Below are 26,565 nucleotides of genomic sequence, written 5' to 3'. Positions count from 1 at the left end.
TTCCCATAAAAGTCGCAAGCTGGATTCATTGCTGTAGAGATTTTTAAGAAACATGTAGGGAAATACTGGTAATACAGTAAGTACTGCGTTGATGAAACTGATGAAAACAAAGGGGAATGTGCAATGAAGAGTCAGACTTTTTTTTCAAATCTCGAGAAGAGAAAATGGGGAACAGATGTAGTAGATGAACAGGAAGTTGTTGATTAACTGTGAACGAGAATCCATGCTAATGATGAGGTAGATTAGGATAGTCAATTGAGAGTGAGAGTGAGAGGGAGAGAGAGAGAGGGAGAAGGGAGAAAAAGCCATCGATACAGGTTTAATGACTGCTGCTGTAGCTGGTGTATACAACTTTCCATTCTTTATTATCCGCTTTCCGCCACAGAGATAACCAAGGGAAATTCAATTCAAGAGACTCTCTTCCTCCGGCGTCTTCGCCCCAACGTCGATAATATGAATCGCCCCGTAGACCTCTTTGCACTCCAAATACATTCGCTCGCCCATGTTCTTCGCCAATTCGGGGGAAACATATATCTTGCCCATAGGAGTACCAAGCATTGCTCTTGCTTTCCCAAAGTCGATTAACAACGATTCATCCATTCGTTGACACTCGATAATATCAAGCTTAGGGCAGACAATCTTGGGTTCATGTGGTTTGGAGACCCGACGGCGACGGGGAGGGTCGGGGCGCATACGCATTCGGGTAGCGAGTTGCTTATCCTTGAGCGCGGGATGTCGCACGAGATGTTCGGGCTCGTAGAGAAAACTGGCTAAAACCTCCGGTGGAAGTGCAGCAAGACGGAGATAGACTAGCTCAGGCATCGAATTGAGCCACCTTATGAAGGGGTCGATAGCGCTCGGGAGTAGTTCGATGGTGTAGAGTGTGAGGAGTCTGACGGTCGGAAACCTAGAAGTGACATACTCATACAACGGAGCATAGTCACCCTGAAAAAGATTCATAAAAGTGAGGTCTCTAAGATTAGGCGCAGTAAAATGAGACAAGATTGCTTGAATGTAAGGGTTCGCAAAGTTGGCGAGGACGAGTGTTTTGAGATGGGAGAGTTCGATAGGAGGTAGACCATGATTGGGGTTTGGTGATCCGCCTGGCCCCGCGCCATCTAAGGAGAGCTTTGCAAGTCGGGGACTGGATTCTAGTATTTCGCGAAACCGGGTAAGGGATGGACAGAGAAAAACAGGCATGCGACGAAGGTCGATCGTGGTGAGGTTTTCCAAAACCGACTCATTCCAATCAAGATGGACCCCATTCAGAGTGAAGTACGATAACGAGGGAACGTTCTGGCCTCCAAAGAGGGAAAAGGTCGCGTTTCCATAACCAATGGGAGTGAAATGCATCCCAGGCCAGATATACGGCGATCCCGTGCGATGAAGTTCGAATCGCTCAAGATTGTAGGGTATACCGCGTCGGCCGACCTGGTCCATCCACTGTAGGATCGCTAAAATAGGCTCCCAATCTTCGAACAAAAGGATGAGCATTCGAAGATTGGAAACCTTGGGTTCGAGCTGGATGAGCAGGGGCTTCACGTCGATATCGGTGAATCTTTTCTTTTCGCTGTCATTTATTCTGAGATCCAGCTGTGAGGATCCTGCTCTGTCGACCCACGCTAGTGAGCGAGTGAATGGGGGAGGATCTCTAAACCAGATGGCATTCCACAAAGTTGGGTCTGAAATTGCAGCATGGCGCCAATGTTTGCAGACCCACGTTATGTATAGGCGCCATAGAATACCGAGGGGAGGGTTAGGCGCAGACCAAACAACAAAACGAAGTATGTTGGAGATGATCTCGTTGGGAAGGTCGTTAATAGGGAAGATGCGAAAATATTTGACCCTGTATTCGAGCCTCTTCAGCCAAATCTTTTGCTCAAGTTCAGATTCAACTGCCGGAGGATTAGGACGAGCGTCAACCAACTGGTCCACCTGAGCTGCGAGAGAGTTACATTCGTCCCGTATGGCGTCGATTTCGGTTTGGGATAATGGATGAGGTTCATAACTACTCAAGAAACCATTTATAACGTCCTTCAGCCGTTTTTCTTCGATGGCAATCTGTTCGGCTCGCCTCCTCAAGAGGGCCGATGGGTCCATGGGCACGGAGGCTGGAGGTACCGACGTTATGGGTTGGTTAGAAGCCACGACTGGAGCGGCAACCATACCACGACCGCGCGACATCTGCGCGTGGCCTCTTGAACTGGCACGTCCACGATGATTGTGTTGGCCACGGTGGGACATCTGACAAAGAAGAATGAGGGAAAACAGTGGATAGATCGACGATTGTATACGCACCTCAGTGTGAATGTACGGGAAATTTTACTGTATGTGGTCTGAGGTTCAAGGTCCGAATGGAAGGATGGGGGGAAGAAAATGCAATCGATGAGTTGAGTGGTGTTGGCAATTTGCTAGAAAAAAGCTTCATACAAGAAAGGGAGCAGGCCTGGGCACAAATCACCCAAAAAAGATGGCTCTAAGTTGAGCGCACGCCGTAGTCAAAGCGGTTATTTGGTGCTGTAGGCGTGAAAGGCTGAATTGGGGCGTTGATACGGAAATATGCTCTATTCTTCCTTCGTTTATATCGCCAATACCGGGACCAGCAATTCGGGGTAAGAATATGGATATGTGGTCGATAGGAAAGACTGGGTACGCCTGGATGGACTGGGAGGACACTATTTGGAGAAGAGAAAGGAGCAAACAGAATTGGCTCTTATAACGGAAAGAGAGACACTGAACATGGCCTTGAATTCCCCAGCGCGTTAAATAGGGCCCATTGACCAGCGTGGCTTAATGCAATGATGCTCGTCCCCTCCCGTTCTTTCCTACGGCCTCGTCTTTTCTCCTTTGACGATACCCGTTCCTTGGCCTTCACTATCGCGGACTATTCCGATGGATTGTCAGTAGCAGCTCTACTGAGAAAGAAGTATAAGGTGAGTAACCGGAATTATCGAGACAAAGGAACGGGATTGATCACCTTTATTTGGTTATACCCGACCCGTGGTCAAACCCAAAAAAAATAAAGAAAATAACGACATTTTTCTTCGAAAGGACACTCTTCTGGTTCAGAGGTTCTAGCACCCAGCTTGCATGCAATAAAATAGAACAAGCTCCTTGCGGCTATCCTTGGGCCTTTTCAGTTCTTCCCCGGCAGGGGTCCTTTTTTGCTTCCTTCCGAAGACGGGTATCATTCCCATGAAAACCTTCCCCCACAGTCCAGTTGACGACAATCTTGGATCTTTGTCTTCGGACTTTGCCTTCAACACGTTGCAAGTCGTTCTACGCTCGGCTGGGCGATTGCATGAGGCTCCCAGCACACGTGCCGTAGAGTAAGTAGGTACCCTCGGACGGTCCCTCGACTTCTTTCATACTTTTCACTGTTCACATGGAGAGTTTCAGAACTTGCATCTCGACATTGCAGTACTGTGTTTCTGCAGGCCGGGGAGCCTGAGATGAACCATAATGTGCTTCATTTTGCCGTGAACTAGAATAACACAACCACTTCGCGTGAAAGCAAGCTTTAGAATGTAACTTACTAATCTCCGGTCCAACCTGCTAAGTACTTAGTCCCTTTGTTCACTTGACCGACAATGCAAGGTGATCACTTCGAGCGAACAACTAAGTACTCTTGTCTTTAGGGACGGCAACCTCTAAATATTGTTTTATTTTGAGCCAGTTATTAGGTACCTCTAGTTCAGAGGGCCCCGGATGTGCTTGCAAAGCGAAGACTATCTTGTAAAGCGGCTACGACGCGTCCATGTACGGATCATGGTTATTGGATAAAAGGACGAGAAGTTTGATTTGCAAGTAATACCATGCAACATAGGAAATACGATGTGTAGGGAATTCCACCGAACCAAGATACCCTCTAATAACTCCTCCAATTCCATCATGAGCACCAGCAAAAGCGACGCCTCCAGCAATCAAAGCAGTAATTCAAGTAAGAGTAAACCGAACACGATGGAAAAAACCTGGCACCAAAGGTACCTACGTTTGCTCTAGGGGACGGGAACGCGGACAAGGAGGCGGAAAAGCTTATACCGAGCCCGAACTTTTGTGTCCACAGAGGTTTGTTCGAAGAAGGAAAAAATCCAACGAAAGAACTTTATAGCTGTTGTGGATTACATAAGTTGCTCACACGGACATGATGACATGATGAGATTGGTTAGTAGCCACCATGGGTTTGCGCTATCGAGTGGTTGGGTATTGGTAAAATCAATCCCAGGTAATACTTCAAAGTGCCTGTAACCCATAGTCCTGTAAAAGTACGCGCGAGATTGATGTAAGGATAACATTTTCGATCTCCGTTCGGAAAGTCCCGGGCATTACTGTGCTCGTCGGCTAATGATGAGACCGGATTACCGAGCCGCGGAAGTGTTTCACTCTTTCCCGCCATGTCCTACTCGAAACCAGCGACGCTCTCAAAGCTCACGGACTCTACTCTCGGTTGTTTCTCTCGTTTACCCCCTTCAGAATTTGTCGATCATCTCGTGAGGTATCTCAGTACATGGAGTGGTAGCGAGTACGTTGTTCCGTATTCCTCACAAGCACACCCGGATAATGCATTTCTGCCAGTAAATTTTTCAGCATAATACAAAGTTCGCTTAGTTTGCTTGCTGCATATCTGAATTTTAGGGCAAGAGTTCAACATCGATACGGGCGTAGAGCAAGCCCAACGAGCGATGTCGCCGCTCGTTTCTCAAAGTTTTGTCGGGTTTTATCCAGTTCGAGGACATTGTATCGGTGCGTACCCGGCCGTTTAACTCGAGTACGGTCAAATGACACCAATTACAGGTTCTGGGGTTGGTATCTGCATTCAAAGTAATGCAAACTTGACGAACCACAATTCCTTATAGGTCTAATACCCATCCTGCAGTGGATGATCTCGTTAGAACGAAACCCTCAACCTACGCGAAACCTTCTCAACATTGAGCGCTTACAGGGGTGGTCAATGCTAGGATACTATCCTCTCGAACACCTCAGTTTCCTTCGTTCACAAGACGTTCTTCCGCCGAAGGTCACCGTATCGGTACCACTACTCACTGCAAAGCCGAAGTCGTTCACATTAGATCCCAGCGAGCTGAGCTTGTGGTCATGTCGCTGCTGGGCAGCCTACGTCGCGCTACATTTCGCTCGCCTTAGGGAAGAGAGGAAGCTGATTCAAGCTCGACAGCGTGATCTAAGGAAAGGGAAGAGAAGATCTCTTAACCAGTCTGAGAAGGATGAGCTACGAAAGAAATGGAGCGCGCACAGGACCGATCTTGTCATGAATGTTGCGAATTTCGCTCTTGCGTTGAATGCGTGCGTGTTCATCCCCGTTCAACAGACTAGTTCAACGTTACTGATTGTCAATAAAATCCAGCTCGTCCAGGACTGGGATAATGGATAAGGTTTGTATTTAAACATGTTTTTGCTTTGAAATTTCTAACACGCGAATGACTAGGTGTGGAACGATGTGCTGACCCTACTGGCTGCCGTGATCTCATTTAGCAATGGATGGAACGCGACCGCCTTACCATCCAAGTCCACCTCAAAGCCTGTAGGTGGGACAGATGTCGACGGGAAAGATCCAACTAGTGGTAATGAAGCGGACCCTACTGTATCGACTTGATTGTCGTTTACCGTACGAACCAAGTAATAATAGATCTAGAGGTTACATTGGGGTGCTATCAGTCCATACTACTTGCACTCCTAACGACCAGTGACTGTACTCCTCAATCGTACTTCGTCGAAGGTGTCGAAGGTGTCGACACACCACAACGACTGTGAATGAACTCATGAGTGTAGTAGATGATGTCATTCTGATGATGTGGAAGAAACAATACATGAAAGATGAAAGATGCTACTGTAGATAAAGATGGAAGGCTACAGAGATTCCATCGCCTTTTTCCGTTTTTTAGTATTGGTGACGGGAGATATCATCGTTGACGGTGAAGAGTCAGATGTGGAAGACACGACAGGTTTCGAGCCTTTGGGTGTAGAGTTGGGTATCATTGGTGGACGGGGGGAAAGGGCATGGTTCACACCGTTTGATTGCTTAGACTTCGTGGAACCGTTTATCTTGTGGGACTTAGAGACAGGAGTACCTATTCGGGTAGCAATCAATTAACGAGTTTGAGGAAGCGAACGGGCCATTGAGTACATACGAGTAATAGAGTGGAGTTTGAAAAGCTCAACAAATGTCTTTATGTCGTCCTCTGTGTCTGCCTTGGACTTTGCGGAATGTGGCGATTTCAAAGGTATGTCGTCCTCTTCTTCCATCTCCACATCTTCGTCAACAGGTCGTTCCGGAAGCGTAGGCGATACTAAGGATATTCTCGGTTTGAGGAAATTGTTCATTAAGGGGGCATACAAAGTCTCTAAAGGCGGGATGAGGTGTGCAGGAGCATCCGAAATCGAACTCTTAGTGCCGGTCCAGACTGAAGTGCTTGTTTGAGTACTTCTCCCAGAAGTGGTCTCGCTTGCGTTAGCAAACATGGACGCTCCAAAGATGTCCTGGAATAGTGTCCGTCGTTCATAGGGAGAAGCCTTGATTTCCCTAGCAGTTGTGCCCTCATCCTCAGCTCCTTTGATATCGTCCCCGAAATGAACGACCATCCAGTCAGTTGTGATGCCAATAAGGCTGAACGAGGAGGTGAATCGTGGCGAATACCATGTCATGTTCCTCAAACCAAATGGCAATGAAATCGACTTCTTCACGAATCCTTCAGGAGCAGAAAATATAAAAACTTTCGTCCCTTGAGCCTCAGCGGATGTGAATAATGCAAAAGTGTCGTTGTCGGGATGGGGTATCAAAGTGGTTATAGGTGCTTCAGCAGTATAGGTCCACCGTACTGTGTGCCAAGTACGATCAGCATTGTTCCCTCCGTGATTAGAGTATGCGTACCTGTGTGTAAAACGATATCCCAAATTACCAATTCATTGCTACCAATCACGGCTAAGTATCGGCCACGGCCCAGATAGTGTGCTGATTTCGCGGCCGTAAACTCTGGCGATGTAAGCGTGCATCGAAGGACACTCGTGTAAGGATCATACACCGAAACTTGGTTCTCCAAACAGACCGCGAGAAGTGTACCGTCTGGTGACCATGTCACGCTTGAAGGGACTTTCGATCGGAATGTCAAAGAAGAACGGGATATCCAGAATTCTAGATAACATCAGTAACCAAAATCATCGAAAAGTCAACGTAGAGGTCTTACCTTCCGATAAGCTTCTTCTGGAGACGTGAGGTCGTGTTCTCCATGTCTTCACCGTGCCGTCAGAGCCTGAAGTAACAAGATACGACTCTTCATTACCGATAGGACGAGGACTAAATGACATATCAGTCACTTCTCGCAAACCGTGGGGTCTATTGATACGAGTGTTCAGTGTCCACGACAACGTCCTTTTGTCCCAATACCACAACTTCAGGTATATTTCATCGTGAAAATCGGCACCCCCTGTTCGAGAATCTATTGAAGCCATCCATTGACCAGAAGGGGATACGGCGATACGTTGCACTCGCGATGGCTCTAGAGGTTGATCGTCTCTTCGAGAGACTCGGTTGGACGGTGAAACCTCGAGTTCGGATTGGACTTCGGTGTGCGAGGGAGAGTAAATTTGGAGAGACGATGGGTGGGATGATGGAAGGATAACGTTGGAGGTCGTGGTATGTATTGCAATGGGGGCAATGGAAGAAGATGAAGCCAAGTTATATGACATAGAGGGTCCTAGGAGATAGATTTAGAGGTCGACCAAGACAGAAAATAAGGTACCAACCTAGCTTCATACGAGAATAGCTCCTTGATATTCTCAGGTTGGCTGCACTGATGAAAGTGTGTGTGGCATCCGAGAGGCCTAAAAGATATTCTTCTCCATGAGGACCAGTAGGTGACAAGGAAATCGTTTGTATCGGTGCGCCCACACGTGGAACGAACTCTTTCTTTCCTGTATGTAATTGCCAAACGACAAGAACTGCTTCTTCCCCACCGCTCAATAGATACGCTCCGTTCGGTGTGAAGGTGAGGGAGGACACAGTGTGAGCATGCCAATGCAGATTAGCCGTTTGGGTCTTCTTCTCCACTCTTTTGACCTTGATGAGGGCCTTTTCGTTGAGACAATACCAAAGCTTGATATTTCCCTTGACATCCCCTGTGGCGAAATAGTCGGTTGATGGATGAAAAGCAAGGCAGCTCAATCGATCTGACGCAACATATTTTGTGAAGCCTGACTGGAGAGACGTAGTACTTGCGACGTAAGCTTTGTTGCCGGCGGTCGCAACAATCCAATCGCCACTTGGAGACAATGATAGACCAGTCGGAAAGCGTATCTTTCCGATAGGCAGGATCTCCGAAGGTTTTTGAGTTGTCGTGTGAGATGTCTCGTTCGTAGGCTTCAAAGAAAGACGAAGAACAACCGCGTTGTCCTCTGTTCGGAGAAAATTAGACTTTAATCGATTTGCTTGTATAGTGGCGGCTGACCTCCAGTTTTCTTGTATTTCGTATTTCGAGTAGCCGAAACGAAAACGTATTCTTGGTGCTTCTCGTGAGTACATACATGGTATATCGGTTGTCCCAAGTCCACTCGCTTCAACAGGACTGCATCCATGTAATCCCAAAACGTCAAACACCCATTCGAGGAGCCGGTGATTAACTGAAAAGTATTGTGTGGGTTGATCATTGCACAAGTCAATACGTCCGAAGGACTCTCAGTAGCGGTTCTAGGAGCAGACAAGGTGGATACTAGTTTCCCGGTGTGCGTAGAGAAGATTTTTACGGAGGTTCCCACTAACGAAAAATAATAACTGTCGGCGTACACTTAGCCTGTGAATTTCAAACGAAAACTTTGCGACGCACCTGCCATCCTTTGTAAAAATCGGGGGAACCTTGCTGATGCAAGGATCTGTCAAAGATACCCAATCCCACTTCGATTCCGATACTACATCATGACCGGGGCTTCTGGAGGTCGAGGGTGGTTTACCGACACGCCTCTTTTGAGATGTAATTTCTTTCCCTTTTCCCTTGTTCTTCTTAATTTTCCCTAGATTAAACGGGGGACTAGAAGGCCAGGAAACCTCGTGAGGCTGACGGGACGTGGACGCAGCCATGAGTCTAGCGAAACTCAACACTCCAGTCTGTAAAAGTGTTATCGAGGAAGGAAAAAACAAATAAACCCAAGCAAGATTTCTTGCAGCCGCACCGTGTGCCGCCGGATCCGGATATGGACGTCAGTTTCCCGAAAGTTTGTTTGACATAAATTGAATGGTTTTTAAAAATATAAGAAATCGACGCGTATTCGTAACAAGCTATGGGTACAAGTGATGGCGTCTTCGTATGTTGTACAGTACAACAACAGCGTAAGGGAATACAGAAATCGTGAATATGATATCTATGCAATGTCATGGTCCATTCGAGCTCGAGTCGAATCGTGAGTATGAACAAGTGTCAGTGGTTGCGTAGGAGAGTCGCATGGTTTGAAACCAATGAGGACCCGAAACGATCGACATGGGCGTTGTAGGTCCTCGGGCGATGCCCACCTTCTTGCCTCTAGCATGGCTTCACGCAGTCTTTCCTCTTCGATAAGTTCGGCCTTCGACAGTGGCTCCCGAGTTGGTAGAAGCCAGTCCATGTCTGATAACGAGCTCCACAAAGAGATCCGATGCTTCATATCTCTATTTCTGAGGTGAGTAGTCTAATGCGGGAGATGGATGTGAAGTCGCTCACTTCTGATATCTCTCAATTAACCGTTCAAATTTTTTGCGATTGTGTAATTCTTCCAGTTCCTCATCGTCGTCCCATCCGTAGGGCTTCAGTTCATCCTTTCTATTCCGAAGTCGGTCTTTCAATTCCTCCCATATTGCTTCTTGGCACGCCAGCACCAGACTGTACGACCGATAAAGATGCATAGCCAACGACCGTTCGCTCATCTTATCAAGTTGTTCATGCTGGATCAAATCGGGTGGTAAGGCATGCACTGTTTTCTCGATGAGGGAACTATCAAGAGAATAAAGTTTCGGTCGCGTGGAAGCAGGTTGACCCTGAGTGGGACGAAGTTGATCGACTTCACAGAAGGTCATTGTGTCTTTATTGTCTGGACAGAGGATCGAAGTCGGATATTTTCCCTTTGTACTGATTTCAGATGGTGTAACCAAAGCAGCTGACAAAGTAGATGAGAAAGATAGATTTGGTCGACCTTTGCCAATAACGGATGGAGAGGAAAGTGTCAAGGAAGAACGTTGGTCCGGAGAATCAGATGTGGAAAGTTCGATAGCATATGCAGTTGCGAGCTGAGGTGGCAGAGGTTGAAGGGGCGTGAGGGGCGGCATGGAGAAGCTAATGATGGGACCTAGAGTGATGTGTCTGAAATAGGTTGCAAAATAACTTGGCAATAAAGCTGTTATATACATCAGAGTCAGAGCAAGTGCTGTTAACGAGTGCCGTGTGACTGACCAGAAGGTTTGGTGTTGATGAAACGATGTTCAAACACAGAGGTATATAGTGATTCGAGAAGGGCATGATCATGACTTGGACATTCCACAGAGATGTCAGGATACGGAACACTCCCACGCAAGGAACCATCGGGTAAATGCACAGACGTCGCCCGCCGCGGTCGCACTCGCAGTGAAGTCGTAAACCACCTCGGTAGGGAAGGGAAAAACACATCTAAGTCTGGGTGTCAGTCACATTTTGGGGTAGCCAATAGACACACCATCTTCAATGAATTCGATGGATCCGCCAGGCCGAAGCACGCGATTGATTTCCTATTGCACAATTAGAAACAGCTCTTTCCCTCGAAGCCGCATTCCTCACGTCAAATAGGACATCCCACTAATTGCGAATAAACGCGTCAAACAAGACAATAAATAGATGGTGGTGTGATGACCAACTTTGTTCTCTGGTACCCCGCTTGCAATAGATTGTACATGGACATGGTCGAACTCGTCATCTTCAAAAGGAAGTTTCGTAGTCAAGCTGAGGTTGGTTTGAGAATCCTCGGTGACTGAAAAAATAGAGAAAAACAACGAACAAATTTCCGTGCACCCACTGGATTCGATTGGATATTGAGCTGTTCGTCATACTTAAGGGTATCTGAATGTTGACGAGGTCAAAGCCGACCTGGGAGTGAAAATATCAGTGGACGAGATCAATGTTGTCGGAGTATAATTTCGCATACAAATTCACAATCTGGCCACTCCTTTGCAGCATCGATGATCCAAGTACCGGTCTGCGAACGGGGTCAGAAACATGGGTTGAGGTTGAAATCGAAGACATACCCCACAGCCTAAGTCCAGACAACGACTTGGTTTCTCAGCAGTACTAAGATTGAGAAACGACATGGATCCCTTCCTGAGATGCTTCACAAAACGATTGTCTAAAGATTCCCTGAGAAGAACCGGTGTAGAGTTTATGTCTGAACATCGAATGCGGAGAGAGAGAGACGTACAGCTCCAAGACATATCGGTCGTACGATAGAGGGTACGGTGCTTTTTCCGGGTCAAAAGAATGGAGTCGCTGGCCATGCTTGTAGATGAATTGGCTTTCCTTGGGCCTTGTTGTTCTTCTGCCCTGGTCGAAAGAGTAAGATTTGGGATTTGTTGACGTAAAGGTACCCGTGCGAGGAGGCGAAACAGAAACGTTGGGAGTCGGAGGACTGGAAGAGGTCATGAATTCGGGAGATTAGTTGGACTGAGAAAGAGAGGGCAGTATCAATCCATGGAGGGTCTCGCTGCTCGATGATCAATGGTGAGCGCCGCTACAGCGTCAGAAACTTGATTACCGCCGGCACTGCATTCGCGCCCTCTCATCATGCCTCGAAAGAAACCAACTTCCACCCGACAGAAAAAAGAGGATCGTCAGCTCAAGCGCGCTATAAAACGCGGCGATGTAGACCCTCCTCCTCCTCCAAAGAAACCCCAAAATCGTGCAAAACGACCTCCAAACGCTCGTAGTCTCGCCGATCCTGTTGTAGAATCCTCACGAAAGTTACAGTCATCATTCGTCAAAATATCTGCCGCCTATCTCCAGAAAACTCAGGAACTCGCATCCACACTACCACTACAGAGACCAATACCCGCTGTAGCCTCGATCTACGCAGACCAATGGACGGAGGACGACAGAGAGCCCATGGCCTGCCCAAGCAGGCCGAAGTGGAATTATGACATCTCCAAGAAAGAACTGGAGCATAACGAAGAGGCGTGGTTCAAGAGGTGGCTGAATCAAACCGATGAACTGGCTTCTAAATGGCAGATGTCGATGGATTTTGCTCAGGCTGGAGAAGACACGATCAAGGAGCTTCCAACGGACATGCCCCCTGGAGGGACGCGTTTCGAACGAAATCTAGAAGTCTGGAGACAATTGTGCGATTCCCGTTGATGATTTAGTCAATATATACGCTGACGATATTCGAAAGATGGCGAGTCACAGAAATATCTGATATCATTCTCGTCCTACTTGATTCTCGATGCCCTCCAGTTCATTTACCCTCCTCATTGGTCCGATATCTCTCCAAACATCATGTGGTATTGGTCCTCACAAAAACCGACATTTGTGGACCTTTACGAGCGACCGCATGGAAGAAATATCTTCACGATCTTTACCCTCAATTTGTGACAGTGGAAGTCAGTTCCTATGCACCCAAAGATCAAAGCACCGTACATCAAGGCCGCACTCTCTACCATCCGCATCTCCCATCTACATTTAGGCAACAATTGGTCGATGCTATCAAGGACTTACATACCAAGATGCTGGAGCCACCTGAGTCCGTGAAATCCAAACCTACTGCCCTCAAGCATTGGCGACCGAAAGTCAAAAGATATATTAACTGGGAAGATGTATTTCATGACAATGACGAAACCGGAAAAATCATTGGAGGACCGGCAGCTCCCCGACCAGTAATGGAGGAGGATCCGACCCAAGAACCGCCTTTTTTAACCATTGGGCTTATAGGTGAGCGTGTTGCGATCGATCACTATGGAGAATGCCAATGCTCTGTTCATCCACGACTGTAGGCCAACCTAATGTCGGCAAATCATCGCGTAACTCTATCTACCTCATGAACCACTATACATGAATTCATTCCTGTCGACTATTAGTCTTGAATTCATTGTTCGGTGAAAATAGGGTTCGAGCATCAAAGACACCCGGAAAGGTGGCTTCTTACACCTCTACCCGTCGTTGCCCACCCTTATTGAGAGCTTTAGACGAAACACTTTCAAACACTATTTTGGACACCGGATATTCGCCTTGTCGATTGTCCTGGCCTCGTCTTGCCAAGGTACATACCAATGGAAATGCAGGTACGCCTGTTACGCCATTTTTCCGTCAAACCTTCTTAACTTGTTCTATTTGTGCTGCACCAGGTCTTATGTGGTGTCCTTCCAATTGCCCGTTTATCTGCAATACCATCTTGCGTTTACTTTGCTGCTCAGCTTCTCCCTCTTGAGGAGATATTCAAGCTCACTCATCCAAGCTCACTCGACCCACCAGCAGAGGATAAACGAACCTGGCGCGAAGGGTTGAAACGTCCTGATCGAAAACCCATTCAATGGACCGCAATGGACATTCTCGTTGCTTATGCGAACAAGAAATGTTGGTTTACCTCACAAGCAGGAAGACCCGACATACATCGAGCAGGTAACGCAAGTACGTCAAGTACCTTCATGTCGGGATTGCCGACTCACATCATCTCAGTCCTTAGAGCACTTGCCGAAAACAAAGTTCCGTGGTCATTTTGGCCACCCGGAACGCCAATTGATTTGATTGAGGCTGTGATGGACAGCGACGACAAAGGTCTGTGGATCTGGAAAGACGAAATCGCTTCCGGCAATGAGGGGAGCCCTTCCGAGGAAGATGAATCAGGTTCAGAAGGAACTGACCATCCAGATGATGCTAGTACTTGTACATATCTGGGTGAAACTGAAGAGGATGGTGGCGCAGATCTCAAAGATGCCGTAATCGGCGAGGATGAGGAGGATGAAATCCACGCATCGAAGATCGGTGGTCGCTTCGCTCTCTTGGGTACTGATGCCGACGAAGATGGTGACGAAGATTGATATTGTGGTCTCAACAACACATTATGCAGTAACTTACCCGGTTCACTAATGCTTGGAATAGATAACGCATGATCATACAAGTCAGCTGTGTCGGCTCCTGGGTAAATCCATCCCATTAATTTTCCGGGTGTAGGAACCGCCTTGCCCAGAAAACGACCGAAGTCAGGCGAACTTTGATTCGGCATGGACGGTAACAGCGGACCGATTATTCTTTCAGACTGATATTTAGTTCCCTACCGGATTTCGGAAAATCTAAATCCAGTTCGTCGTCTCAACCAGCAATCTGCCATGCTACTCTACAATGCTGTTGCTCTCCTTGCGGCAACCTTGGCCGTCAGGTCGCAGACTCTGTATCTCGCTGGCGATTCTACAATGGCTCCCAGTAGCGGAGTTATTCAAGGCAAGTCGGCCGCCACCTAACAAAGTCCGTTGATCTCTAATATATGTACTACCTCTCAGGCTGGGGTACTGCGGTAGGCCGGTATCTCTCGATAACCACTGTCAACAAAGGCGTTGGTGGCGAAAGTGCACGTTCTTACACGAACAATGGGAGGTGCGGTCAAGCTGTAGCTTTTCGCTTCTTTTTGCTAGTGAACATCTGGTATCATCAGGTTCAACGAGATCATCAATGTCGTCAAACCAGGCGACTTTGTCGTGTTCGAATTTGGCCATAACGACGTCAGTGCAGGTTCAGGCAACCCCGACAATGGCAAACAAGATGCAGTCGGTGACGGTTACGATATCACTGCTACCGTGACTGCAGCGAAGTTGGTGCTTTTTTAGCCAGCTATGCTTTGACATCTAGAGCTCACAGACGATGAAGTGGAACTCAGATTCTCATCCACAGCTTTGCCTACTACATTGAAAACGCGATCAACGCAGTGGCAGCGAAAGGGGGCATTTCGATCATTTCTTCATTGACCCCTCACAACTCTTTCGTTAACGGAAATATCGGCTTTGATGGCGGGCGTTTTCAGACGTACGCAAAGAGCATCGGAACGCGAAAAAACATCGTTTACGTCGATCACTACTCCTACACCGCTCAGGCCTTCAACGCCCTCGGTCAAACTAAAGTTGCCACATTCTTCCCGGACGATGCCCTCCACTTCAACGCAGCCGGTGCTGACGTTGTCGCCCAGGCCTTTATTAAAGGCTTACTTTGCAGCACCAGCACATTAAAGATCAAGGTGAACTCCGCCGGTCCGAACGTTCCGAGTAAGTCGGTTTTTTGCACGCGTGTCGGAATTTTCAACTAACTTGTGACTTCAGACGGTTGCCTTTAGAAATCAACTTGCCCCGTGATTTTACAAAATCGTTCGAATAACATCATGTATCTACTTCTCGTAAGCACGTACATTGTGTGAATCCTCGACCTTTTCCCGAAATTACTACGTCTATAAAAAGGGACGTGTGGCCTGTATTTCCTTGAGCATTTTCAGGTCCAGGGACATGTTCACTGTAGTATTCGTCGTTCTTGCCACTGCTTTCACTTCGGTGTTTGCTCAGACGGTCCATTTGACCGGTGATTCAACAATGGCTAAGAATGGAGGAGGGACTGGGACTGGCAGTGACGGTGAGTCTAGTGCAATTCGATTTCCATACTAAGCCCACGATACCTATAGGTTGGGGTCAATATCTCGGACAATACTTGAGTGCACCTGTGGTAAACCATGCAGTAGCCGGTCGAAGCTCGAGGAGCTATACGGATGAAGGGCGCTTCAATACACTGGCTAACGAGGTTCAGTCCGGGGACTTTGTTGGTGAGTAAAACTCAACTCCCCATTCCTTATTCGATGCCATTCTGAAGTCATTCAGTCATTGAATTTGGCCACAACGACGGGACTTCTGGATCAGTCGACAATGGACGTCAGGTTGCAGTTGGTAGATAATCGACCACTTCTTACCGTCAATTGGGGCCCGGGCTCATTCTGTCTTCTTAGGTGACGGATACGACACTACGTCCACAGTAGTGAACTCCGCGTTTGTTTCTCTTCTGGTATCAATTGTCTTCTCAAGTTTTGAACTGATCACATTTCATAGTGGACAATCAATCGTAATCCACACTTTCCCTTACTACATCCAGAATGCCGTCAACCTTTTCAAGTCCAAGGGAGCCATCCCCATCATATCCTCCCAAACACCCAGCAATGATTGGTCCAACGGCGCAATCGTAGCCGGTCCCCGTTTTGTTGGGTACGCACAAACTGCTGCCAGTCGAACTGGTGCTACCTACATTGACCACTACGGTTACACTGCCCAAGCATACAACAAACTGGGACAGAGTACTGTAGCGCCGTTCTTCCCTGTTGACCACACCCACACCTCTCCTGCTGGTGCCAACATTGTTGCTCAGGCCTTTGTACGAGGAATACTTTGCTCCTCCAACGCTTTGAAGAGCAAAGTAAATACTGACGGCCAGAAAGTACCAAGTAAGTTGAAAGTTCTAATGTGTAGTATTCGGTTTCTGGTTTCTCATCTTTTTTGAATCAGATGGCTGCATCTGACGGATTATTTTGAGGAAAAGTGAAGGTCTGTGAAGGAGTTGCTAGATATCCATTATGTACGATGATACGTAGTTAAATGTGGGCGCGTGTGGGCGCCAGATCGTATGTATGACGCAAACTTGACCAGATCACGTGCGTGGAAGCCTCCCTGATCTACTACCACCACCCGCCGCTACCAATCTCTCAGCGAATGATGTTGGGGAGCTGGTTCAACAGGAAAGAACTAACAGAAAATAGCGATAAATTTCCAACGACGCTTAGAGAACCTAGCCCCATACAAGCATTCGAAGAACCTCGCAAATATCCCCCCCATTCATTGGCAGGGCAATTGTCTACCCCTCACGACGCCCTTTTCGTTGATCCAGCAGGAACGTATACAGATGGGCATAGTCAAAAGCAACCCCCTATTTTCGATCTCTCTCCAACATCTGCAGTTCTCATCGCCCCAGGTCTAGATACTCTGGTTGACCCTTTCGACGGGTCAGTTTTGGGAAAGATGACTCTACCTGATCCTAACCTCACCAACGAGAATATCCCAATGGGCGAAGAGATAAACCAAAATGAAGAGCTCTGGTCGCACCTTTCTCGTGTCTTGGAGCTTCAAAGTGACATTGCAAAGCTTCACATGGGCATGGAAGGTATCATGGGGGAATATGGAAAGGGAAAGAATAAGGGAAAGGTGACACCCAATCTAGGAAAGAATAAAGATGCGATGGAAAGCAGACACAAAGTCACACGCATTAGTAGTGTGTTGGACGACCCAGATCATGTAGGGGAAGATGAGGGAGTCGAGGTAGGACCAAAAGATGATGAAGAGGAGAGAAGAAGTCGAGAACGAGAAGAAGAGTTTGCGCGGCTTGCCGATCAGTTTGAAGGAAGAAAGGAGGGTATAAATGAAATTATGCTCAAGGTACGTGTCGTGTTTTCCTGGTACAGCTATTATATCTCACCGGGAATATCATAGCTGGATGACTTGTCTCAGGCTTTGACCGAGTTCCATGCTCTTCAAGAGCCAAAGGTCAACTTTCCTCCTTCCCGTCATAGTTCTGTTCCCATTGGATCCGCGCCATCTTCACCCACGTCGATGGATCATACACGCACCACATTTACCCCCATACCTCCACTAACACCTATAATCCCCATTACTCCCCCATCGAAGACGGAGCGTATAGTAAGTCCGTCCCGTTTGGTGGACAGCCCGGTCTCTACAACAGAAAGTACCTTCGCGAAACGTTAATAAATCAAGAACGCGGTGATTGGTGTGTGATCTCCTTTCCTTCTCGGGTTTGGTCGTATCGGGACTAACGGTCCAATAAGCTTCCTCGACTTTAATCTGCTTTGCCACTGCTGATGTCTCCCATAGTCCAACAGCTTGGCGGAGCCTGTGGAGTCCTACCACGACTATAACATGAGGTTACTCCATCTGTCCCTTAATTCGTGTCATCGCAGGAGAATCTAATCTTCGTAATCATGACCAGTTCAGCACCGTCTCTCTATGTTCGCAAAGCAGCGCCACAGTTCTATCTGTTCACGGGAGTAACACGACTAAAACACGAGGCAAAGGTGTTTATTTTTAATACAGGAAACAGGACCGACGTTGGCCAGTATAATCCGAATAATGGTTAGTATTGACTAGGCCGCACGTATGTAATGTATGAGGACACTGTACAGGAATCCATTGGCATGCGTGAATAGGTCTGCTCGAGTTATAGGCTCACCGAACTTGTACTTGTGATCAAAGCCACAGAGAATAAGTTACATTGAATGATTTGGGGCACATTTGAATAATTGAAACAGTTGTTTCGCGTGTTTGCCTCGAGGCGTTGGAGACATTGATGTTTGAATTTTCTCGATGTAACTTTCTATCAGTGTGGCGCAGCGATATTCGGCTGCCTCCGATTGGGGCAGAATTTTACTCCAGACTTACTCGCAGCTTTAGATGCCGAGACACCGGTGGGGCAGCGAGGAAGGCATGCATAAGGATGATGGAATGGAAATCCATTCATCTTGTTTGAGCTCTCGGTCTTGACGACTATGTACAACGTAGTAACGAGAAGGGGCAGCGAGCGACTTCAGTGCTGGCGGCTCGGGCAGAACTAGAAGGGGACCTTGCAGTCCGAGTGATTGCAAGACGAATGAATATACTTACCGCAGATGCCCTGCAAGAGCAGGTTAAATTGTCAAGGAAAGATAAAGCCGACTAGACGCCAGAATGAATTGCTCGGAGATGATCGAGGGTGCCCAGTGCTTTGACAATTTACTTGGACAACGAGTTAAAATCTGGGGTCGGAAGGCCAGCTTTGTGTTTCTAGCCCGTTCATCGTTCATATTTGTGTGAACGGGGTGGCCCGTCGTATGTTAACTTTCACACTGGTGGAGTAGAATCAAAGCAGTTCCATGATACCGGTTGTAATAAGCATCGGAAATTCCCCAAGTTTGGGATTCCATACCATGACTTGGTACGACGACCAGAAAGCTTTGAGCAAGACGAACACAAAGGAAAGTCAAACAAATTCACCTCGGACGCCGATCAGAACTCTAGTTTGAACAAAGGCTAGTAAATGGTGGTTCATTGGAGCAGCCATAGAATTTAGAAGCGAAGAAAACGTGTAGGTGGATAAGATAGACTGATGAGACTAGTGGAAAAGGTGGAGTAGCGTACGAAAAAAATATCCAGAACGGATTCAACTGCAAGTGCTAGGAGTGGTGATGATGTCATACGATATGTTGTGTTAATTAATTATTTCCTTCTTTTTTTGTCGTGGGCTGCGCCTCCGAGTCAGCTATAAATTGGCTCTCTTTTCTAGTTTCCTTTCTACACCACAGCGATGCACAAGGCCCTAAATCTCCCTGCTGTTCCTTCTGCTCTCAAGGCCATCGCTCCCTACCTTCAGCGCGCTGATGAGCTGTACCGGAAGGAACCGATCGTTGCTTACTGGTGTCTGTACTACGCGACTCAGACGGGCATCGCAGCCAAGGTTACTAGGGACGTCGCGGCACGCGACTTCCTATCACAGTTGATTGGTACTTTGGAGAGATTAAAGGCGGAGATTGGGCCCAACGATGCAGTCGATTTGGAGGCCGCGAGCGCAGCTTATGTGGAGAACTTTGCATTGAAGGTTTTCACAGCTGCCGATAACGAAGACAGGAAAGGGGGGAGCACGAGGTATGTGATACTTTCTCAGATTGAGAAGGGATTTTGACTCTCCTCAGGGCAACGGCGAAGAAGTTTCTTGCTGCAGCCAATTTCTTGGAAGTTCTCAAAACCTTCCCTCAGACAGAAATTTCGGAACCAGTGAGTTCAGGATACCATTTTCTCCCGAGAGAATTCCTCTCATAGTTGTTTAGGTTGAAGACAAAGTACGCTATGCAAAGTGGAAGGCTGCCGAGATCGCAAAAGCATTCCGTGAGGGCAGAAAACCCACACCTGGACCGGCAGGAGGTGAAGCCCAACCGTCGCCCGAGCTTGAATTGCCGTCAGCACCACCACTCGAAACCACTCCTACAAATACTTCATTTTCCTCAGGCTCGACGTTGACCGCTGAGCCTTCCGCGTCTTCATCATCCCCCAAACCAAGTTCTCCGAAACGATACTCACCACCTGCAATCAAACGACCGTCACCTCCACCAATTCTGGATGACCTCCCTCTTCCTCCGCAACTTACACATCCACGAGCACATTTCGGCCTTGGGGATCCCTCAGATCTATCTTCGGGAAACTGGAGTACAGCTGCCACCCCTGGCAATACTACTGTTTCGGGGACACCTTTGGAGGACGTTAGTAATACTGGTTCGCCTTTGACCTCGTTCCCGGCCCTTGGTCAGTCTTGGGATCACCAGCAACTATCAACTTCGGATCAGGCTCCGTCACCGAAGCACGCTCGAAGTGGCACCAATGATAGCAATACAACAGAAAACGGGCGCGGTGCTTCTGGGCGACCTCGACGCGACAGCAGTTCTCCAAAGAGAGTCCACTTCGAGTCATCACGACCACAGGATTCAAATCGTGCATCGTCGCCTCCTGCATCATTTGACCCTGCATTGCTAGGTTATCCTTCTGCCCCTGCCCCACACTCGGAGATCCATCATGCTCATCCAAACTCTCATTTATCCTTCCAACCTGTCCTTCCACCCCCACCATCTGCACCAACATTTGTTCATCACAATCCTCCTCCTCCTCCACCTCAGGTTCCAGCTCCTGCGATTCCAGCACCAGAAGTTGAACTTACTCCGGCTGTTATTGCGAAAGCACAGAAGCACTGTCGGTTCGCCATCAGCTCGCTGGATTACGAGGATGCAGCCCAAGCGCGCAAGGAGCTGCGGGCTGCGCTCGCAACACTCGGCGGTTAAACGTCAAACAGCTGGCTGACGTTGGTATACCGGTCTTTTTTCTTCCTTGTTAAATTTTCCACTTATGGGTATGGATCTAAGTTTTTCATGTCGTATATTCGGGATTGTACAAATACTCTAGTCCAATAAGAACCTAAACATGCCTACACCTACATACCTGACGCTTTCAGTCAGCATCTCAATCAAACATTATCATTGGTGAGAGGATTGGAAATGGAAGTGGAAGTGGTATAAGGGGGGTAGTTACACTGCGGTACAGATCGGCAGCTAGCCAGGTTACGGCGTCCCCGTATAACTACAATACATGGTGACAACTTCCAAAATACCAATGTTTCAAACGTAAAAGGAGAATTAGCTCAAAGTACACTATGGGATTGTACGAATCACTTTGGTCCAACGAGAACCCAAGTTATTACATGCCTACACCTACATGCTTCTTAGTCGACGTCTCAATGCTGGCTGACATATGTTACTTTATCATCTCAATATTGTATACATTCTAATGACTTCGCGTGATGGAACGTTCGACAGGTAGTTATCCTCCGACCTAAGGTCCACTTGCCTCTGCGCACTGCCGTTCCACCCTTGCCTTCTCTTCCAATGCGCGGATTCTATCCTTGACAGAGCCACCCGCTGCCCCTGTGGCAATGGAAGAAGGATAATCACTGTTCGCCCGAGATTCAGCAAATAACGCATGTGGGCCTGTTGCCGCCGGCAAAGTCTGAGCTCGAGGACGTCTCGTTCGCGTGCTCGTGTTCATGTTTGGAGTACCGCCCAAAGACGGGCTGATACTGTGAAACTGTGCAACGGCAAACTCAGGCTTCACGTGCACAACAATAGCACGTCCTGCGGAGTCTATCGAACCAGGAGAGGACGTATATCTTCCGTCTCGGGTTTCAAGGCGTCTAGAGGGCGTTGAGAATGGTGAAACATCCGGAATGGTGGGTAATATCCTGGATCCGGAACGTTGGAATTCCAATGGAATCACAGGGTCTGCATAAAGTGGAGAACTATATGCCTCTGCCTCATCCTCGTCCTCTTCAGAGCGCTCGACGCGCTCAACTTCGTCCGGTATCTCGTGCCTCGGACGGAAGTAAGAACCAGCGGTAGAACTTCGTTTGTGGGTTAGGGAAGGGTGGCGTAGCTCATGGGCTGATCTTGAGGATTGAATACTCAACCTGCTCGAATTGACAGATGCCTCTCTGCTTACGAGAACCGGTTGTCTCTGTGCACCGACCTCCGCAATCTGCCCAGTCTTATACTCCTCCAGTTTCTGCCGAACGCGCTGAGGAAAATTCGATGTTCGTGGACGGGAAGAGGAATGGTTCGTTTCGCTTTGACTTGAGGTTCTAGAATGAGTACTAAGATTTTGGTTGACGCCGGATGGAAAGTTTTCGATGTCATCGACTGTTTTTGGTTGAGTTGCATATTCTGGTGCTTCTGCTTCCTCCTCCTGGAGTGACTCGTAGTACAGGTCCGCAAACCGTCCATGCTCACCGTATTTGGCATCAACCATCATGGAAGTGATGGCCCGTTCAACGAATTCGTCATTATCCTCTTGTGTATGACTTAAGTCTGTGGAATCATCCTGCTGGTACGTGTCAATAGCTGCTTTGTGTGATCGGGACGAGTCGCAGGGAGTATTCATTCCTGTGTTAGTGATACCGCCCTCCAGTATGGATTGCGAGGCTTTTTGTTGTACTGTAAGAGGGACAAACAAGAGGCCAGAGTGTTCAGAGTCGTCTTCGAGATTCAAGAAGTTCTTATCCAGAACAGGGAAAGTAGGGGGAGGATCCACAGAGAGGAAATTGATGATACGGACAGGCAGAGAAACATGAACGTCGGATGTCAAAGCTCCAGCACTTACGCCAACGCGGATGAGGTATGTCACTTCCAGAAGCCTAGATCTTGCAATCGATAAAGCATCCGAAGGTATGAGAAGCGAATGAGAGAACTCGAGAGTTTCGTCAGGATGTACACCGGTCCACCACCCTTTGGCACTCGCATGACCACGAGTAATGCGTTGGGCCGTCTCTAGAGTAGTTTTGGTGACCTCTTTCTCAACGGCGGTCAACTCCCGATCGCGCGTAGTGCGAGGACTCGAGTCAGAGGATGAATCCATACACTTGAATATTACAGTAGAGCGAACAAGTGTCAAAGTAACGCTTTTGATTGTCTTCTTGCTGTGGTTGACAATTTTGATCTTGACGGGACACTGCTGACCAGCAATCCAGATGAGACGATGAGTAGCAGCTGTGAGTGTGACTTTCCCGCTACCACCCATAAACAACGATTTCGAAATCCTGTCTTGATTGGGTTCGGTAGCCGGGCATAGCACAGAAGATGGATTGAAACGAGGCCAGACTTCGCAATCACGATAAAAGTGAGTAATAGACCGCCTATTGGTTTCTCGTTCTTTGACTTTGAGGGATCTATTGGGCATAGATTTGGAGGATTCAGAAGGGGAAGATAACTATATTGCAGAACCACCCACACGAGCACCAGATATCTCACCAGCGCGCCATAGCCTACAACCACAATTCCTTTCGAGTTCCCAATCTCGCCCTGCAAAGGTAGAAAGACTGAAAATGGGAAGGCATGTACACCTTCCTTCGCTTCGGAGAATCCCTCTGAGTCTTGTTCTGAGTCGAATAAATCCATCGACAATGGGGCTGCATCGAGAAGTGTAGCAGACTGGAGATAGAACAGATGACGCTGGCTCTCGTTCTGTGTGCTTTCCAAACCAAGAATGCGAATTTTTCCTCCAGAAACTAAGGCCTTGCCTTCGCCTTTAGACGGTGCACGCACACGAATCTTGACGACGCCGTTCAGATAACCTCCTTGAACACAAGTGTATCGTTCCAGTATCAAATCAACCTCTACGCGAGCACGGGGTTTCGCTTGCTCGAAAGCGATGCTTTCTGAAGACGACGTGAGTTTGGCCTCGCTAGATAAGATGGAAGCTCCCGGTTTGAGACGCGCATTGGCATTTCCAAGTGCGAGCTTGAGTTCCGCAGCATTTCTAGCTGGACTCGCTCCTGCACTGAGTAGGGTTCCATGGCGAGTGAGCGTTGACTGCTCAGCGAGGTGAAAGGATTCGGAGTATTCGTACATCGTGCTTCTACGAAGACTGGATGGAAGAGGGAATACTGTACTTAGTACCAGTAAGTACACCACGGTTCGTGCGGGATATCAAAAGGATGTCCGCGAGCTGATGTTACGAGCTTCTGCCTTGAAGTCTTGACGGACGTACTGGGGATGTCGGAATGATTGCTCGGAATAAGTCGGAAAAAGATCCCCTGCCCAGACATCCTCACGATATCCCACGAGGAATGTCCCAGCGACATCCTTCATTCGTCCATTTACTACTATTTGTGGCACCTTTAACTGTGATCCCGGTATTTTTCTTTCCTTATGCTGGCCTCACACTCATATGTTCCCAATGTGTCTGTGATTGTCTTTAGATACCCTTTCGAGATAGTATTTCTGTCTAGACTAGGTTGAATGACCAAATGATTTATCCTACTTGGCTATGGTATCAACGTAAAACATACATGCTGACTGTGACCAACCTCTTCAATAGACATGTTGGGTCCACATGAAAAGCACCTCATAGAAATACTATCATGTGAAGCTGAATAGACTCTATTCATCCTGAATATTAGACATCAAGTTGTAAAATATAGTGGTCCGTGGATCATAACGAGCGCAGTCCGAGGCTGCGCCGTGACTGACTATGTACTGGGGTTGAAGGAATGTGGTATGTGTACGTAGCTGAGAAAGGTTAGAGGTATTTATGAGTAACGATAGGTGGCAGTTGTGGAAGATATGGTATTGGGCAAGCATGGATCTAATCAACAGCAGCAGTGGTAGTGGGAAGGGCTGCAAAAGCTTCTTTCGTCACGCTGGAAAATTGAGAGCGGTCGTGCTCGAGGTATCGTGCCATAGCCCTGATAAAACACAAATGAGTTGACGAGACGGAACGAGAGTCTGTGTGACCACGCACCGAGAGATACGGAGAGGATCTTTCCTTCACGAATCTTTTTCAACCTCTCGTCAATGTCGTTCCAAAATGTTGCTGGAGCCTTTCCATCGTCGGTATCAGCTCCTCCATCAATAAATTCGCGACGCTAGTACGGCAAAGGGATTAACAGAGAAGTGCAGCAATACTGGCTGCAAGTCAGTAGATATGTCCGTCAGTGCTTCAACCAGAACACTGAGTGCAGCTGCATTCTGGTTGGCGGCCATATCAAATTGACCACTCAAGGTCAGCCACCTGCTGTTGTGGTTGGTCTTCTTCAACTAGCGGCAGACCAATGGTGGTTGTGAGAGGACTTTGAAGAAAATTGTCGTCGTCGTCTGAGGGCGACATCAGCAGCGGAATTCGAAGAGGAAATTAGTAGATGGAGGGAAGGATAATATCGGAAGAGGAAATACCTGCGCCCATGCTTCGTAACCATTCTTCAGTATTTTCGCTTGTTCTACTTTTCAAGCCCCGACATCATGAGCCCGACTCGGACAAGAAAAGTCAGAGCCAGCTCTGTCACTGAGATGCTGAGTGCGTTACCAAAGGCTCAAGGGATATGTCGGAAGGACAGTGGGGAAGAACATCAATAGAAGGCTGAGATTCTAGTAGAAGGATATGGTAATGAGGGGGTTCTGTCGAGATAACGACCTCAATGGGAGATTAAAAAAATGTCAAAAGGACATCCCAATGGCAGAGGAGGAATACGTACGCCGACGCGTCCATTTGAGGTTGTTAGGATGTCAGGCTGATGTACATCAAAAACATTAACATAATGTCGCGCGCTGACCATCGCACCTATATCCCGAGAAATTGGTGGTGTATTATATGTAATGATATGTAAGCGCGTTGTACAATCCTTTTATTGTGGTTTCTGATAGATCCTGTGCAACTTTAGTACTCTAACCTCTCTGTGAAGCAAGTCTGCATATATTCTTTTGGCCCAGGGAGTTTCAAAGGACGCCTTCATCATCTCGTGCTCCATAAAGCCACCGCGAGAAAAGTCGTGCAATGCAAGGTATTTGCACACTTTCAATCCACTTCCGTCCTCAAATGCACCCTTCTCTAGATTGTCGTAAAGCTTGTATCTCCTACTTCTCAGCCATCCCGGAATCTTGATCAAAAAGTCCGGAATATGTTCCTCACTAAACCACCTGTTAAATTCCTCTTCTAATTCAGCTTTCACCTCCATGCTGACAAGTAGCATGAATTGGCCGGGAAGGGAAGCATCGGTGGTATCTTGGTGTAACCAAGGTTCCTGTAGAAGCTCATACGTCCTACGATTGAGGTATTGCACCTTCTCTAGCATGGCCCTATCTCGAGCAGAAGCTCTAGTACGAAGGGCCTCAAAATCGGGACCGTTGGCAACAGACGGTTCCGAGATATCATAGAGGGTAAGATACGATGGCTTCTGGGAGTCGATAGCCTTGAAACGAGTGGCATTGAAGAATCCAGGGACTGTCAACCTGGCGGGAGAATGTTCATTATCGTACCAATCTTGGTGACCCTCGTCAATCTATCACCATGAAACGGAAATAGTGTCTAACCGTAGTGATCTGCCTCGGAGATTTGACTTCCAGGCTCGATAAGAACGAAAGAGAGTCCTTTCGCGTTGGTCGCGTTGGTCATGATAATAAAGGAAATCTTTCCAACCGGGC

General features: G+C 47.7%; 12 protein-coding genes across 12 annotated transcripts; 7 read left to right on the top strand and 5 right to left on the bottom strand.

The window, feature by feature from the left end:
* Nucleotides 1-11: 11 nt before the first annotated feature.
* Nucleotides 12-2,972, bottom strand: E1B28_001456 (uncharacterized protein). The gene is made up of 3 exons (XM_043147389.1): nucleotides 2,431-2,972; nucleotides 2,299-2,336; nucleotides 12-2,244 (listed from the first exon to the last, which is right to left on the bottom strand). Exon 3 carries the CDS (start codon nucleotides 2,242-2,244, stop codon nucleotides 403-405), a length of 1,842 nt encoding a protein of 613 aa, XP_043016098.1. The 5' UTR covers nucleotides 2,299-2,336; nucleotides 2,431-2,972; the 3' UTR covers nucleotides 12-402.
* A 1,395-nt stretch (nucleotides 2,973-4,367) lies between these two features.
* Nucleotides 4,368-5,722, top strand: E1B28_001455 (uncharacterized protein). Its single transcript, XM_043147388.1, has 6 exons — nucleotides 4,368-4,522; nucleotides 4,576-4,743; nucleotides 4,795-4,802; nucleotides 4,857-5,301; nucleotides 5,363-5,390; nucleotides 5,444-5,722. The coding sequence occupies exons 1-6, from the start codon at nucleotides 4,395-4,397 to the stop codon at nucleotides 5,609-5,611; spliced, it is 945 nt and encodes a 314-aa protein (XP_043016097.1). The 5' UTR covers nucleotides 4,368-4,394; the 3' UTR covers nucleotides 5,612-5,722.
* Nucleotides 5,723-5,770: 48 nt separating this feature from the next.
* Nucleotides 5,771-9,128, bottom strand: E1B28_001454 (uncharacterized protein). The gene is made up of 7 exons (XM_043147387.1): nucleotides 8,835-9,128; nucleotides 8,460-8,782; nucleotides 7,759-8,406; nucleotides 7,200-7,709; nucleotides 6,887-7,147; nucleotides 6,147-6,833; nucleotides 5,771-6,086 (listed from the first exon to the last, which is right to left on the bottom strand). Exons 1-7 carry the CDS (start codon nucleotides 9,083-9,085, stop codon nucleotides 5,866-5,868), a joined length of 2,901 nt encoding a protein of 966 aa, XP_043016096.1. The 5' UTR covers nucleotides 9,086-9,128; the 3' UTR covers nucleotides 5,771-5,865.
* Nucleotides 9,129-9,223: 95 nt separating this feature from the next.
* Nucleotides 9,224-11,745, bottom strand: E1B28_001453 (uncharacterized protein). Its single transcript, XM_043147386.1, has 10 exons — nucleotides 11,422-11,745; nucleotides 11,252-11,360; nucleotides 11,152-11,202; nucleotides 11,005-11,093; nucleotides 10,865-10,949; nucleotides 10,788-10,805; nucleotides 10,687-10,738; nucleotides 10,428-10,640; nucleotides 9,702-10,371; nucleotides 9,224-9,649 (listed from the first exon to the last, which is right to left on the bottom strand). The coding sequence occupies exons 1-10, from the start codon at nucleotides 11,640-11,642 to the stop codon at nucleotides 9,367-9,369; spliced, it is 1,791 nt and encodes a 596-aa protein (XP_043016095.1). The 5' UTR covers nucleotides 11,643-11,745; the 3' UTR covers nucleotides 9,224-9,366.
* Nucleotides 11,746-11,783: 38 nt separating this feature from the next.
* On the top strand, nucleotides 11,784-13,047 carry E1B28_001452 (uncharacterized protein; the record flags this gene model as incomplete). The annotated part of the gene is made up of 3 exons (XM_043147385.1): nucleotides 11,784-12,334; nucleotides 12,388-12,923; nucleotides 12,986-13,047. 3 exons carry the CDS (start codon nucleotides 11,784-11,786, stop codon nucleotides 13,045-13,047), a joined length of 1,149 nt encoding a protein of 382 aa, XP_043016094.1.
* Nucleotides 13,048-13,261: 214 nt separating this feature from the next.
* Nucleotides 13,262-14,029, top strand: E1B28_001451 (uncharacterized protein; the record flags this gene model as incomplete). Its single annotated transcript, XM_043147384.1, has 3 exons — nucleotides 13,262-13,273; nucleotides 13,337-13,619; nucleotides 13,668-14,029. 3 exons carry the CDS (start codon nucleotides 13,262-13,264, stop codon nucleotides 14,027-14,029), a joined length of 657 nt encoding a protein of 218 aa, XP_043016093.1.
* Nucleotides 14,030-14,317: 288 nt separating this feature from the next.
* On the top strand, nucleotides 14,318-15,312 carry E1B28_001450 (uncharacterized protein; the record flags this gene model as incomplete). Its single annotated transcript, XM_043147383.1, has 5 exons — nucleotides 14,318-14,429; nucleotides 14,489-14,582; nucleotides 14,641-14,796; nucleotides 14,853-15,244; nucleotides 15,299-15,312. The coding sequence occupies 5 exons, from the start codon at nucleotides 14,318-14,320 to the stop codon at nucleotides 15,310-15,312; spliced, it is 768 nt and encodes a 255-aa protein (XP_043016092.1).
* Nucleotides 15,313-15,572: 260 nt separating this feature from the next.
* Nucleotides 15,573-16,533, top strand: E1B28_001449 (uncharacterized protein; the record flags this gene model as incomplete). The annotated part of the gene is made up of 5 exons (XM_043147382.1): nucleotides 15,573-15,789; nucleotides 15,845-15,910; nucleotides 15,970-16,009; nucleotides 16,070-16,458; nucleotides 16,520-16,533. 5 exons carry the CDS (start codon nucleotides 15,573-15,575, stop codon nucleotides 16,531-16,533), a joined length of 726 nt encoding a protein of 241 aa, XP_043016091.1.
* A 143-nt stretch (nucleotides 16,534-16,676) lies between these two features.
* E1B28_001448 (uncharacterized protein) lies at nucleotides 16,677-18,249 on the top strand. The gene is made up of 3 exons (XM_043147381.1): nucleotides 16,677-17,443; nucleotides 17,498-17,792; nucleotides 17,851-18,249. Exons 1-2 carry the CDS (start codon nucleotides 16,724-16,726, stop codon nucleotides 17,768-17,770), a joined length of 993 nt encoding a protein of 330 aa, XP_043016090.1. The 5' UTR covers nucleotides 16,677-16,723; the 3' UTR covers nucleotides 17,771-17,792; nucleotides 17,851-18,249.
* Nucleotides 18,250-19,274: 1,025 nt separating this feature from the next.
* On the top strand, nucleotides 19,275-21,035 carry E1B28_001447 (uncharacterized protein). Its single transcript, XM_043147380.1, has 3 exons — nucleotides 19,275-19,699; nucleotides 19,747-19,828; nucleotides 19,882-21,035. The coding sequence occupies exons 1-3, from the start codon at nucleotides 19,362-19,364 to the stop codon at nucleotides 20,881-20,883; spliced, it is 1,422 nt and encodes a 473-aa protein (XP_043016089.1). The 5' UTR covers nucleotides 19,275-19,361; the 3' UTR covers nucleotides 20,884-21,035.
* A 331-nt stretch (nucleotides 21,036-21,366) lies between these two features.
* E1B28_001446 (uncharacterized protein) lies at nucleotides 21,367-24,225 on the bottom strand. Its single transcript, XM_043147379.1, has 2 exons — nucleotides 23,378-24,225; nucleotides 21,367-23,315 (listed from the first exon to the last, which is right to left on the bottom strand). Exons 1-2 carry the CDS (start codon nucleotides 23,995-23,997, stop codon nucleotides 21,431-21,433), a joined length of 2,505 nt encoding a protein of 834 aa, XP_043016088.1. The 5' UTR covers nucleotides 23,998-24,225; the 3' UTR covers nucleotides 21,367-21,430.
* Nucleotides 24,226-24,512: 287 nt separating this feature from the next.
* Nucleotides 24,513-26,546, bottom strand: E1B28_001445 (uncharacterized protein). The gene is made up of 6 exons (XM_043147378.1): nucleotides 26,455-26,546; nucleotides 25,706-26,404; nucleotides 25,620-25,655; nucleotides 25,321-25,558; nucleotides 24,890-25,242; nucleotides 24,513-24,833 (listed from the first exon to the last, which is right to left on the bottom strand). The coding sequence occupies exons 1-2, from the start codon at nucleotides 26,534-26,536 to the stop codon at nucleotides 25,770-25,772; spliced, it is 717 nt and encodes a 238-aa protein (XP_043016087.1). The 5' UTR covers nucleotides 26,537-26,546; the 3' UTR covers nucleotides 24,513-24,833; nucleotides 24,890-25,242; nucleotides 25,321-25,558; nucleotides 25,620-25,655; nucleotides 25,706-25,769.
* Nucleotides 26,547-26,565: the final 19 nt, after the last annotated feature.

This window comes from Marasmius oreades, chromosome 1 (assembly GCF_018924745.1).
Source record: "Marasmius oreades isolate 03SP1 chromosome 1, whole genome shotgun sequence".
NCBI classification, from domain to species: domain Eukaryota; kingdom Fungi; phylum Basidiomycota; class Agaricomycetes; order Agaricales; family Marasmiaceae; genus Marasmius; species Marasmius oreades.
Note: the sequence above shows the minus strand (reverse complement) of the source record. Positions and strands in the feature narration are given on the sequence as shown.

Excerpts from the sequence above, each read along its gene's own strand:
- E1B28_001456 (XM_043147389.1), bottom strand. The coding sequence starts at position 2,244 with ATGTCCCACCGTGGCCAACACAATCATCGTGGACGTGCCAGTTCAAGA.
- E1B28_001455 (XM_043147388.1), top strand. The coding sequence starts at position 4,395 with ATGTCCTACTCGAAACCAGCGACGCTCTCAAAGCTCACGGACTCTACT. Across the intron at positions 4,523-4,575 it reads AGTACATGGAGTGGTAGCGA|TAAATTTTTCAGCATAATAC; the intron begins GTACGTTGTTCC and ends CATTTCTGCCAG. Across the intron at positions 5,391-5,443 it reads GGACTGGGATAATGGATAAG|GTGTGGAACGATGTGCTGAC; the intron begins GTTTGTATTTAA and ends GCGAATGACTAG.
- E1B28_001454 (XM_043147387.1), bottom strand. The coding sequence starts at position 9,085 with ATGGCTGCGTCCACGTCCCGTCAGCCTCACGAGGTTTCCTGGCCTTCT. Across the intron at positions 8,407-8,459 it reads GAAATACAAGAAAACTGGAG|AGGACAACGCGGTTGTTCTT; the intron begins GTCAGCCGCCAC and ends TTCTCCGAACAG. Across the intron at positions 7,148-7,199 it reads CAGAAGAAGCTTATCGGAAG|AATTCTGGATATCCCGTTCT; the intron begins GTAAGACCTCTA and ends GATGTTATCTAG.
- E1B28_001453 (XM_043147386.1), bottom strand. The coding sequence starts at position 11,642 with ATGACCTCTTCCAGTCCTCCGACTCCCAACGTTTCTGTTTCGCCTCCT. Across the intron at positions 11,094-11,151 it reads AGTGGCCAGATTGTGAATTT|GTCGGCTTTGACCTCGTCAA; the intron begins GTATGCGAAATT and ends TTTCACTCCCAG. Across the intron at positions 9,650-9,701 it reads TTAATTGAGAGATATCAGAA|AGATATGAAGCATCGGATCT; the intron begins GTGAGCGACTTC and ends CCTCAGAAATAG.
- E1B28_001448 (XM_043147381.1), top strand. The coding sequence starts at position 16,724 with ATGATGTTGGGGAGCTGGTTCAACAGGAAAGAACTAACAGAAAATAGC. Across the intron at positions 17,444-17,497 it reads TAAATGAAATTATGCTCAAG|CTGGATGACTTGTCTCAGGC; the intron begins GTACGTGTCGTG and ends GGAATATCATAG.
- E1B28_001447 (XM_043147380.1), top strand. The coding sequence starts at position 19,362 with ATGCACAAGGCCCTAAATCTCCCTGCTGTTCCTTCTGCTCTCAAGGCC. Across the intron at positions 19,700-19,746 it reads AGGAAAGGGGGGAGCACGAG|GGCAACGGCGAAGAAGTTTC; the intron begins GTATGTGATACT and ends GACTCTCCTCAG. Across the intron at positions 19,829-19,881 it reads AGACAGAAATTTCGGAACCA|GTTGAAGACAAAGTACGCTA; the intron begins GTGAGTTCAGGA and ends ATAGTTGTTTAG.
- E1B28_001446 (XM_043147379.1), bottom strand. The coding sequence starts at position 23,997 with ATGTACGAATACTCCGAATCCTTTCACCTCGCTGAGCAGTCAACGCTC. Across the intron at positions 23,316-23,377 it reads GTGAGATATCTGGTGCTCGT|ATCCCTCAAAGTCAAAGAAC; the intron begins GTGGGTGGTTCT and ends TATGCCCAATAG.
- E1B28_001445 (XM_043147378.1), bottom strand. The coding sequence starts at position 26,536 with ATGACCAACGCGACCAACGCGAAAGGACTCTCTTTCGTTCTTATCGAG. Across the intron at positions 26,405-26,454 it reads CTCCGAGGCAGATCACTACG|ATTGGTACGATAATGAACAT; the intron begins GTTAGACACTAT and ends AGGGTCACCAAG.